General features: G+C 42.4%; 1 protein-coding gene across 1 annotated transcript; it reads left to right on the top strand.

Moving 5' to 3' along the window:
• Nucleotides 1-579: 579 nt before the first annotated feature.
• On the top strand, nucleotides 580-10,424 carry LOC133469641 (sulfotransferase 1 family member D1-like). The gene is made up of 9 exons (XM_061756937.1): nucleotides 580-827; nucleotides 1,267-1,395; nucleotides 2,815-2,912; nucleotides 2,993-3,119; nucleotides 3,177-3,271; nucleotides 3,712-3,892; nucleotides 4,114-4,224; nucleotides 9,196-9,290; nucleotides 10,215-10,424. Exons 1-9 carry the CDS (start codon nucleotides 677-679, stop codon nucleotides 10,422-10,424), a joined length of 1,197 nt encoding a protein of 398 aa, XP_061612921.1. The 5' UTR covers nucleotides 580-676.
• The last annotated feature ends 417 nt before the right edge of the window (nucleotides 10,425-10,841 follow it).

The following is a 10,841-nucleotide window of genomic DNA, read 5'->3' as shown; positions in this document are numbered from 1 at the left end:
TTTCAACTGCATGGTTTGAAAATCAGTTGGAAAAAAATTAACACATGGCTATCTACTGCCTGATAAATGTTATTTGACCAGTTAGAATTTAATTTAAAGCACATTTTGTTCCTGAAATCCATCCTGAATCCACCCAACTGCTGGGATCTAGAATGGACCCGATTTTTTGGGGGGGATCAAAGTTATCCCAATCCTACTCAAATGTTCTGAACACCACAAACTAAGATTGCATTACATGATCTAATCTGATTTCAAATCTGATTTTGGTTTTGAACAACCCATTTTCAAGAATTGATCCGATCCATTATCCAAAATCTGATCAGATTACCAATGACCAAGTGAGTCCCCAGGGTAGGTTTCGGGGGTCAGGGGCAAGGAGGTTAGGTCTTAGGGAGTTAAGAGTTAGGAGCAAAAAGAAAAAACAGTCAAGCCACCTTGCAAAGTCAACAAGCACCTTTCGGATTCTCCTGATTACATTTTGGGTGTGGCACTGTTGGAAGTGCCCCACTGACGTTATTTAGGTTTTGAAATAAAACCGCAAGAGCTGCAAGGCAAATATTCAGATGTTAAGGGACTAGGGATATATTACACAAAGGAGAAAGGACCTCATACAGGAAGAACTGCCATACTGAAAGGGTTATTTTTTTGTTGCACCACACAACATTTGACTTCAGTCATGTCAGACAACCAGACTGTCATCTCTCGCTCCCACTTGGTCCCAGTAGAAGGGGTTCTTTTGGAGGACCACATCGCCACAGGCTTAGATGCCGTGTCTGCCTTCTGTCCTCATCCGTCGGACCTCCTTGTCATCGCCTACCCTAAATCAGGTTTGCTAACTTTCGTGGTCCTTGTACAGTATTTTTTGGCTGAATGTGTCATTTAGATGTATAATGATGTCATTAGGGGTAGCACGAAAGGTATGTCGGTAGTCTGCCTCACAGTCATGGCTTATGGGCTTGGATCTTATCTCTGACCTTCCTGGATGGATTTTGCATGTTCTCCCTTTGCTGCATGAGTGTTCTGCAGGTACTCCAGTTTCCGTCCACGTTTCAAAAACAAGCACGTTATGTTCATTGAACACTCCAAATTGTCTATCGGTATGATTGTGAGTGTGACTGGTCGTTTCTCTTCCTGCCTCTTGCCAAAAGTCATCTGCGAAAGGCTCCAGCTGCCCCGTGACCTTAATGAGGACAAGCGTTGTAGTAATGGATAAGGGGGCCTCGATATTTAAGTCATGTGTTCTTGTATGTACATTTGGGTGATCAGGCTCAACATGGACTCTGGAGATAATTGACCTGCTCCTTCATAAAGGAGATGTTGAGAGCTGCAGACGAGCCCCGATAACGATCCGAACGACTTTCCTCGAGGCTACCATTCGACTACGCAGCAAATCAGGTGTGTAGACGTCAACTGGATGTCATTAGATTGTCCACGTGCTCCAATTGAAGTCTAAGGTTTGTGTAGGGCACAGTTTGATGAAATACTGGTACATTTCCAAGGTAATTTAAATATATATTGTTAAGGTAAATTTGTTCAAATTGTCTGGTTCACCCTTTATCAGGAAAGTTACCATATTGGAGAAATTACATGTGAGAGAAAAAAAAAAAAAAAAAAAAGGTTGGCGTCCTTCTGCCTCGCAAGAAGCCACGTCATTCTGACCCAGCCCATCAGCAATTCCAGCATTTGGCCAATCATCAGAATCCTGGAGCATGCCACACTTCCTTGTTTTTTCCTTCAGAGTCAGTTCACAGCCTGTGCATACATACTGTACCTATCGCAACAGACATAAATTGAGAAACATTGTACAGTGCGGCGGCACGGTGGCCGACTGGTTAGAGCGTCAGCCTCACAGTTCTGAGGACCCGGGTTCAATCCCTGGCCCCACCTGTGTGGAGTTTGCATGTTCTCCCCGTGCCTGCGTGGGTTTTCTCCGGGCACTCCGGTTTCCTCCCACATTCCAAAAAAACATGCATGAATTGGAGACTCTAAATTGCCCGTAGGCATGACTGTGAGTGCGAATGGTTGTTTGTTCCTATGTGCCCTGCGATTGGCTGGCAACCAGTTCAGGGTGTACCCCGCCTCCTGCCCGATGACAGCTGGGATAGGCTCCAGCACGCCCGCGAGCGACCCTAGTGAGGAGAAGCGGCTCAGAAAATGGATGGATGGATGGATTGTACAGTGCCGTGAAAAAGTATTGGCCCCCTTGTCAAATTCTTATATTTTTGGAATGTTTCCCCACTTTAATGTTTAAGCTCATCAAACAAATATGACCCAAGTGAACTTAAGATGCTCTTTCTAAATGGTGATTTCATTTATTAAGGAAAAATAAAAACCATTCAATGGCAATGAATGAGTTTAAAGTTGCAAAGTTTAGCCTAATCATTTTTGCATAAAGGGGGAGAACTGCGGTTGTGCCAGCCATCTCTGCCATTAGCAACGATGACGAGGAGGACGTTACTAGGGGCAAAGGGGCATGGAGGGGTCTCGCGTAGATCTCCATTCAAGATAGCACCAGCACTGGGCACACATAGAACAATACAGTTGTTGTGACATTTGGCACATCCCAACGTACAGCAATTAACACTTAAAACCAGTTGATTTGCTTTTATTATGTGTTCATAGAATACAGTGCTATTGTTCTTCATTTAAAACATTGCAGTGTTTTTTGGGGGGGCAGGAATGGATTAAGGGAATTTCAAATCAATTTCAGTGGAGTAAATGGAGTTCCCAACTTGGTCACAGAACGAATGAAACTTGTAAGTCAAGGTACCACTGGACTTAGATACTTAAAATGTATTTTCTGTAAATCACCAGGTGTTGATCAACTGAAGGAAATGGATCCTCCAAGAGTCATTAAGACACATCTCCCATTTCAGCTGGTTCCACTCGGGTTTTGGGAAAAGAAGTGCAAAGTAAGTTGATGCGGCCAAGCACCTGCCGGGGATGACGACTCAGAACCACCCCTCATTTAATCACGTGACGTGTTTTAAAGACGATCTACGTTGCGCGCAATGCTAAGGATACCCTGGTGAGCTTCTACTACTTTCATCACATGAATAAGACTTGTCCTGAGCCTGGAACCTGGGATGACTTCATCCACAAGTTTATGCGTGATGAGTGTAAGTATGAGTGTCATGAGGAATATTCGACCATTTCAGTGACTTTTGTCTCTGTAGTGCAATGGGGCTCCTGGTATGATCACGTGAAACGTTTCTGGGAGGAACGAGAAAAGAGGAACATCCTTTACCTCTTCTATGAAGACATGAAAGAGGTAGTGATTTATCTCCCCCAAGTTCTTTATCGTCACTACTTATCGGTTAATAATTACCATTGTGCAAATGTTAGCTTTCTCACAGTATTTCCACATAAACTTGGCAAATTGGGCTAGGTCTGGGCATTAGAGCAAGGAAGTTGTCAGTTGTCAGTGTGACCTTGCATTCTGGTCCTCACCCAGGCTCTTGCCTGTTTGGGGGATGATGGTGCACTGTGACAGGACTGGGCAGTGTCCTTCTTGGGCTCTAGATGAGTTTGTGGCACTGCAGTTCCAGTGGTCCCGTGGGTTTAATGTTGTTCAGTATTTGTGTCCCACACATTTGCCCCTTAGGGGCTCTCTGGGTACTGAATGGCAGCAGATGCATGGGGGGCATACAAGCCTTGGCATAAGACACACCTTTTTGGCTTTATTTGTTTCCCTTTTGTTCCCCTGCCTAGAATCCTAGGCGTGAAGTGGCGCGAATCATGAGGTACCTGGACTTGTCTCTCTCTGATGATGTCATCAGCCGTATTGTGGAGCTGACGACCTTCAAGAAGATGAAGGAGAATCCAATGGCCAACTATACCTTCCTTTCCAACGATATTTATGATCAGTCCATCTCCAACTTCATTAGAAAAGGTCATTAAACCTTTATTTAACCACCATAAAGCAACTGCTGTATATATTATAACCATGGGGTCTTAAGCAGGGATGGGGAACCTTTTTCCTATCAGGGGCAATTTTGGCCCCAGGTTTCCCACCCCACAATTTCAGTGCTTAGGTTTCTGTCATTTATTTCATATTTGTCAGGAGAATTTAACAAACCGGTGCGTCTCTTCCTTTTGCTTGGTTCACAACAGGAGAAGTCGGTGATTGGAAAAATCATTTTACGGCTGAGCAGGCAGCAGAGTTTGACGAGGATTACAAGAAGAAAATGAAGCAAGTCAACATACCGTTCAAAACACAGTTGTAACAGGCTTCGCAGTGTTGCAATTAATTATGCTTAGTTTGAGTTCTCCACTTCTCAGTAAAATTTTGTTTGTTTCATGCTTGCGGGAAAGCTAGCTAAACATGCTACACAGGAACATGTTTCAAAGGTTTATTGTTGATGTAATAAAAAAAATAAAAAAACTAGAGTAAATCCAGTCAAAGAGATAACATTTGCATCATTTGATACAGGATAATCTTCTTTAATTCACAATGCCCTCTATCAAAGGAATCTTTTGTCTCTGTTTTATGCAACTATTTCCATAATGCGATGAGATAATTTACATTGTTTCTATCACAAGACTTTCTCGAGGTGGACTGTCAGAACTGGAACATTCAACAGGATTCATGACAATGTTTTACATGATACTGAGGAAATATCAGTTCGAAACAATACGCCTGGATGAATCACATTGCTCACAGTACAATATGTTATAGATATCCTGTTGCTTAAAAACAATGTAACAGGCATTTAAAATTCATCCGATGGAAGGGCGCCTGGACCAAGGACGTGATCGGATGTGGTCGGGTCGTGACAGGTGTTGGTTCAATATTATGTGTTGTGTCTTATTGTTTAGAATACTATGTCTGGGAAAAACCCTCTTATTATCAAATATTTTGTGTTGTGTCTTATTGCTTAGAACATTATGATTTGTAAATCCCTCCTATTTCAAATAAAAGCAGGAGCGAGGGGGGGGATTGTTTAGAGCGTGTTGAGAGACTGTGATCTGAACAATCTCCCATACGCCCTCCTCATGAGAAAAAGAAACCAGCGTCTTCATTCCTTTTGTGTCTATTTTTTATAATGTTGGGTAAGATAAATCCAACATATAGAAAACAAACTATGGTTAAAATAAAGTGCAATAAGAGCAGTAGTGATGATTTATCCGTGTTCAGTTTGGGACTATGATTTTAAATAGGTAAATTGGTTGGTTTTGCCAGTAATTTGCAAAATAGTGTGAATAATCATAAAGGATGCTTTTATATGGTGTTGGTACACTTTTGCAATCATTTTTAAATGTATGTCGAACATATGGTTGTGGTAAAGCTCAAAATTAAGTAGTTTTCCCAGAGGGAAGCGGTTTAGGGACCCTTACTGTAAAAACTGGCCCCTCTGACTCAAACAAATGATCAAATAAAAGTAAACCCTTTGTTTTGTTTTTTTGCAAAGCAGAGTTTAACGAGGACTACGAGAAGCAAATGAAGCAAGTCAAAATACCGTTTATAATACAGGTCTAACAGGCTTTGCACCATTTCAATGGCTTCAACTTAGTTCGTTATTTTTCAATCATTGCTGGTTACAATTGTAGTATAATGTCATATTAAAATAAAATAATGTTTGCCGGTTGCAGGGAAGCTAGCTAAACGTGAACCACTGGAACGTTTTACAAAAGGTTTCTTGTCAAAGCAACTTCCGATGATTTGAAAAAAAAAAAATCTCCCATAAAGCCTTTAAAGGAAATGTGATTTGCATCATTAGATAAAGAAGACTAGCCAAAATATAGAAATACTGTATGACATATATTACATGTGTTTTTTTTAAACTATGTTCTGCACATCCCGATGCTTAGTGTGCTTTGGGGCCAAGAAGGGTGAAAGACGTATGAGTGACGGATTTCATAGTGACGCGGCTAACCTTGTCAAAACCGTGATCCATTTGGACTGGGACTCCTGAACAAAATAAAAGGGCCACTGCTGGTTTAGGATTAAGTACTAGGTACTGTATTGGGTAAGGTAGGGGAAGCAATTAGGGTTAGGATCAAAAACTCAAGCAGTCAGCCAGCCTCCTTGCAAAGACAAAAAGCACCTTTAGGCTCCTGCTGATTACATTTTAGGCGTGGTGCTTTTTGACACAGCCCACTGAGGGTTTTTATCCAAATCAGCAAGAGCTGCAAGGCAAATGCTCAGATTGTATGGGACCTATATATTATCATAAAGAGGAGAAAGGACTCCATACAGAACCATACTGAAGGGCTACAATCAACAATCTTTGGTTGTTCCACCAGACGTTTTGACCTCAGTCATGTCAAACAAACAAACGGTCATCCATCACCCCCTAACTGTCAAAGTTCAAGGGATTCCTCATCCGGACCACGTTGCCGAAGACTTTGACGCCATCTCTTCTTTCGCTCCTCATCAGTCTGACCTCCTCATCGCCTCCTACCCTAAATCAGGTTTGACCGCTTCCATGCTTCTTGTTCTGGTCCTTGTACAAACCCCAATGGACCATATGCACGGAAACATATTACTTATTTCCGGCGGAAAGATTTGGCAGCATACGAGTTTCTGGTGTTCATCTGTTTCAAGCTACTGGGGCGCCATCTGACATCGAAATAAAATAACCAAATTTTTTAAATGTGTGATATTGTGGGGTTGGGTTGTGTAATAGGTATATTCAATCGTTAAGTGCTGGTATTTTTCAAGGTGGAAATGTCATCAAATGTTTTGAGAAAAAATAATAATAATTCGAGCCATGAGAATATTGATCCTGACAGTGCTACATAGTCGTTATGATTGTTTCTATTAAACAGGTGAGTGTCAAGATTGGGTATAAAAGAAGCATCAAAGGCTCAGTTGTTCACAAGCAAGGATGCGGCGAGGTTTGTGAACTTTGCGGAAAAACTGTGAGCAAATAGTCCAACAGTTTAAGAACAACGTTTGTCAACATACAACTGCAAGAAATGTAGGGATTTCATCGTCTACAGTCCATTATCATCAAAAGATTCAGAGAATCTGCAGAAATCCCTGCATGCAAGCGGCAAGGACAAAAGACAACTTTGATTGCCTGTCCTACAGTAAATGGACGAATGAGTGGATGGATAGAGGCTCATAGGTGTAAATGGGATGGCATGCTAACGTGATGCCTCGGTAGCTGTACTAGATATTTAAGTCTTGTGTTCTTGTACATTTGGGTGACGAGGGACGACATGGACCCAAGAGATAGTTGACCTACTTCTTCATAATGGAGATGCTGAAGCCTGCAGACGCGCCCCAATAACGGTCCGCGCGCCTTTCCTCGAGGGTTCCGCTCGACTCGGCCGCCAGTCACATCAGGTGTGTGGACCCCAATTGGATTGTATTCGATTGAGCAGGTATTCCAATTAAGGTGTCCAGTGAGTGTGGGACACAGGCTGAAGAAATATTGGGGAACAAATTCAAACGGTGGTCAGTACCCAGTGGAACCAATTCCTTAAATTCAGAAAATGAGAAGCATGATGAGATTCAGTCAGAGGTAATTTTTGAAATCAAGTGTATTTAGTTCTTCTTATAATGCTTTCATCAATTTCATGTCTTAAACTACTTCAGATCTAAATGGAAGGCATACAGTGGGTACGGAAAGTATTCAGACCCCCTTACATTTTTCACTTTTGTTTTATATTGTAGCCATTTGCAAAAATAATATAAGTTCATTTTTTTCCCCACATTGATATACACACAGCACCCCATATTGACAGGAGAAAAAAACGCAATTGTTGAAATGTTTGCAGATTTATTAAAAAATAAAAATTGAAATATCACACAGCCATAAGAATTCAGACCCTTTGCTCAGTATTTAGTAGAAGCACCCTTTTGAGCTAATACAGCCATGAGTCATTTTGGGAATGATGCAACATGTTTTTCACACCTGGATTTGGGGATCATCTGCCATTACTCTTTGCAGATCCTCTCCAGTTTTGTCAGGTTGGATAGTGAACGTTGGTGGGCAGCCATTTTCAGGTCTTTCCAGAGATGCTCAATTGGGTTTAAGTCAGGGCTCTGGCTGGGCCATTCAAAAACAGTCACAGAGTTGTTCTGAAGCCACTCCTTCGGTATTTTAGCTCTGTGCTTAGGGTCATTGTCTTTTTTGAAAGTGAACCTTCGGCCCAGTCTGAGGTTCTGAGCACTCTGGAGAAGGTTTTCGTCCAGAATATCCCTGTACTTGGCCGCATTCATCTTTTCTTCAATTGCAACCAGTCTCCCTGTCCCTGCAGCTGAAAAACACCCGCACAGCATGTTGCTGCCACCACCATGCTTCACTGTTGGGACTGTATTGGACAGGTGATGAGCAGTGTCTGGTTTTCTCCACACATGCCACTTAGAATTAAGGCCAATAATTTCTATCTTGGTCTCATCAGACCAGAGAATCTTATTTCTCACCGTCTTGGAGTCCTTCAGGTGTTTTTTTAGCAAACTCCGTGCGGGCTTTAATGTGTCTTGCACTGAGGAGAGGCTTCCGTCGGGCCACTCTTGTCATAAAGCCCCGACTGGTGGAGGGCTGCAGTGATGGTTGACTTTCTAGAACTTTCTCCCATCTCCCGACTGCATCTCTGGAGCTCAGCCACAGTGATCTTTGGTTTCTTCTTTACCTCTCTCACCAAGGCTCTGATCCCCCGATTGCTCAGTTTGGCTGGACGGCCAGCTCTAGGAATGGTTCTGATCGTCCCAAACGTCTTCCATTTCAGGATTATGGAGGCCACAGTGCTCTTAGGAACCTTAAGTGCAGCAGAAATGTTTTTGTAACCTTGGCCAAAACTGTGCCTTGCCACAATACTGTCTCTGAGCTCTTCAGGCAGTTCCTTTGACCTCATGATTCTCATTTGCTCTGACATGCACTGTGAGCTGTAAGGTCTTATATAGACAGGGGTGTGGCTTTCCTAATCAAGTCCTATCAGTATAATCAAACACAGCTGGACTCCAATGAAGGTGTAGAACCATTTTAAGGATGATCAGAAGAAATGGACAGCACCCAAGTTAAATATATGAGTGTCACAGCAAAGGGTCTGAATACTTATAGCTGTGTGATATTTCAGTTTTTCTTTTTTAATAAATCAGCAAAAGTATCAACAATTAAGTTTTTTCTGTCAATATGGAGTGCTGTGTGTACATTAATGAGGAAAATGGATGGAGAGTGTAAGTTCACGTGACATGAGGACTATTCAACCATTTCAGTGACTTCCTGAATGTTGTCTCTGCAGTGCAATGGGGGTCCTGGTACGATCACGTGAAAGGTTACTGGGAGGAACGAGAAAAGAGGAACATCCTTTACATCTTCTATGAAGACATGAAAGAGGTAGTGATTCAAGACAGGATTTAAAAAAAAAATAGATATACCGTATTTCCACATGGCTTTGGGCTAGGGTAGGGCTTTAGGGTAAGGAAGAACCCATTGGCACTGTGACCTTGCATTCTGGCCCTTACCAAGGCTCTTGTTTGAGGGAATGGTAGTGCCAGGTGAGTCCACCTTTCCTGTGACCTTGGCCGGAACCTGTGCACTCTGACTGGACTGGTCAGCAGGCTTCTTGGGCTCCAGATGGGTTTGTGGTGCTGCAGGTCCAGTGGTCCTGTGGGTTTTATGTCTCAGGTAATGGACCGGGGTGTTGAGCCACAGTTGATCTCTCGGCTCAAGTGGGAGCCGAGTCAATAATTGTGCCACCCACAACTACGCCTTGGGGCTCCCTGGGTTCTGGGTGGCAGGAGATACATGGGCGTCTTAAAAGCTGATATATTAGGTGGCCTATATTTCACTGACAAGTTCTCTATATATTTTTTCCTCAAGAAAATGAAACTGGCAGTCATTTTCAAAATATCAATCTGTTTTAAAGCATGAGAATAAGCGGTATGGAAAATGGATGGATGGTAAATAATGAATTGCCTTTGAAACACCCCCTTTTCAGCACCCCCATGTGGCAGAAGTTCAGGCCAAATCCGCTGCATAGCATATGTGGCCAAAGGAATGTACTACAATATAGTTATTACGGTGTCATTAATTAAAATGGTACGAACACGAACTCAAGCAGGTTTATACCCTAAAAGTGGGTGGGCTTTCAAAATCTGGTGAAAACCATCATAAAAAATGTCTCAAACAACTAGTGTTTTTTTTTTGGGGGGGGGGGTGCAGACATTGTTTTTAAATCCAGAACAATACAAAAGTGTCAATGTTCAGGCATGACAGAGGACCAATTAGTTCTATTTTTCCTTTTGTTCCCCTGCCCAGAATCCTCAGCATGGAGTGGACCGAATCATGAGGTACCTAGACTTGTCGCTCTCTGATGATGTCATCAGACACATTGTGGAGCTGACGAGCTTCAAGAACATGAAGGCGAACCCAATGGCCAACTACACCTTTGTTCCCAAAATTGTTTTCGACCAGTCCAACTACAGCTTCATGAGAAAAGGTCATTCAACACCAGTCAACTTCCGTTAGACAACACCAGTGGCCTCTAGAAATTTTGGTAGTGACTGAATTTCCTTCTGGTTTAAGCTGATGTTGTCAAACAAGGGTAGGGAACCATTTTCCTGCCATAAATCGATGAAAAAATATTATGCAACACTCTTAACGTTTATTATCACGTTATGTGAAATTGTGAGTCAAGATTAGGTTTTGAATTTTCTTCTAAATGCATGCCAGCGTAATTTAACAAACACAGGTCTTTTCTGTCCTCAACAGGAGAAGTCGGTGATTGGAAAAATAATTTTACCTCTGAGCAGTCTGCAGAGTTTGACGAGGACTACGAGAAGAAAATGAAGCAAGTCAACATACCGTTCAGAACGGAGATCTAATAGGCTTGTTTGCAGCGTTTCAATTCTTGTCAAAAGAAATCTACCATAAAACCTGGAAGAC

The sequence above is a fragment of the Phyllopteryx taeniolatus genome, chromosome 19 (assembly GCF_024500385.1).
Source record: "Phyllopteryx taeniolatus isolate TA_2022b chromosome 19, UOR_Ptae_1.2, whole genome shotgun sequence".
Classification (NCBI taxonomy): domain Eukaryota; kingdom Metazoa; phylum Chordata; class Actinopteri; order Syngnathiformes; family Syngnathidae; genus Phyllopteryx; species Phyllopteryx taeniolatus.
Note: the sequence above shows the minus strand (reverse complement) of the source record. Positions and strands in the feature narration are given on the sequence as shown.

Excerpts from the sequence above, each read along its gene's own strand:
- LOC133469641 (XM_061756937.1), top strand. The coding sequence starts at position 677 with ATGTCAGACAACCAGACTGTCATCTCTCGCTCCCACTTGGTCCCAGTA. Across the intron at positions 828-1,266 it reads CATCGCCTACCCTAAATCAG|GCTCAACATGGACTCTGGAG; the intron begins GTTTGCTAACTT and ends TTGGGTGATCAG. Across the intron at positions 3,893-4,113 it reads CTCCAACTTCATTAGAAAAG|GAGAAGTCGGTGATTGGAAA; the intron begins GTCATTAAACCT and ends GGTTCACAACAG.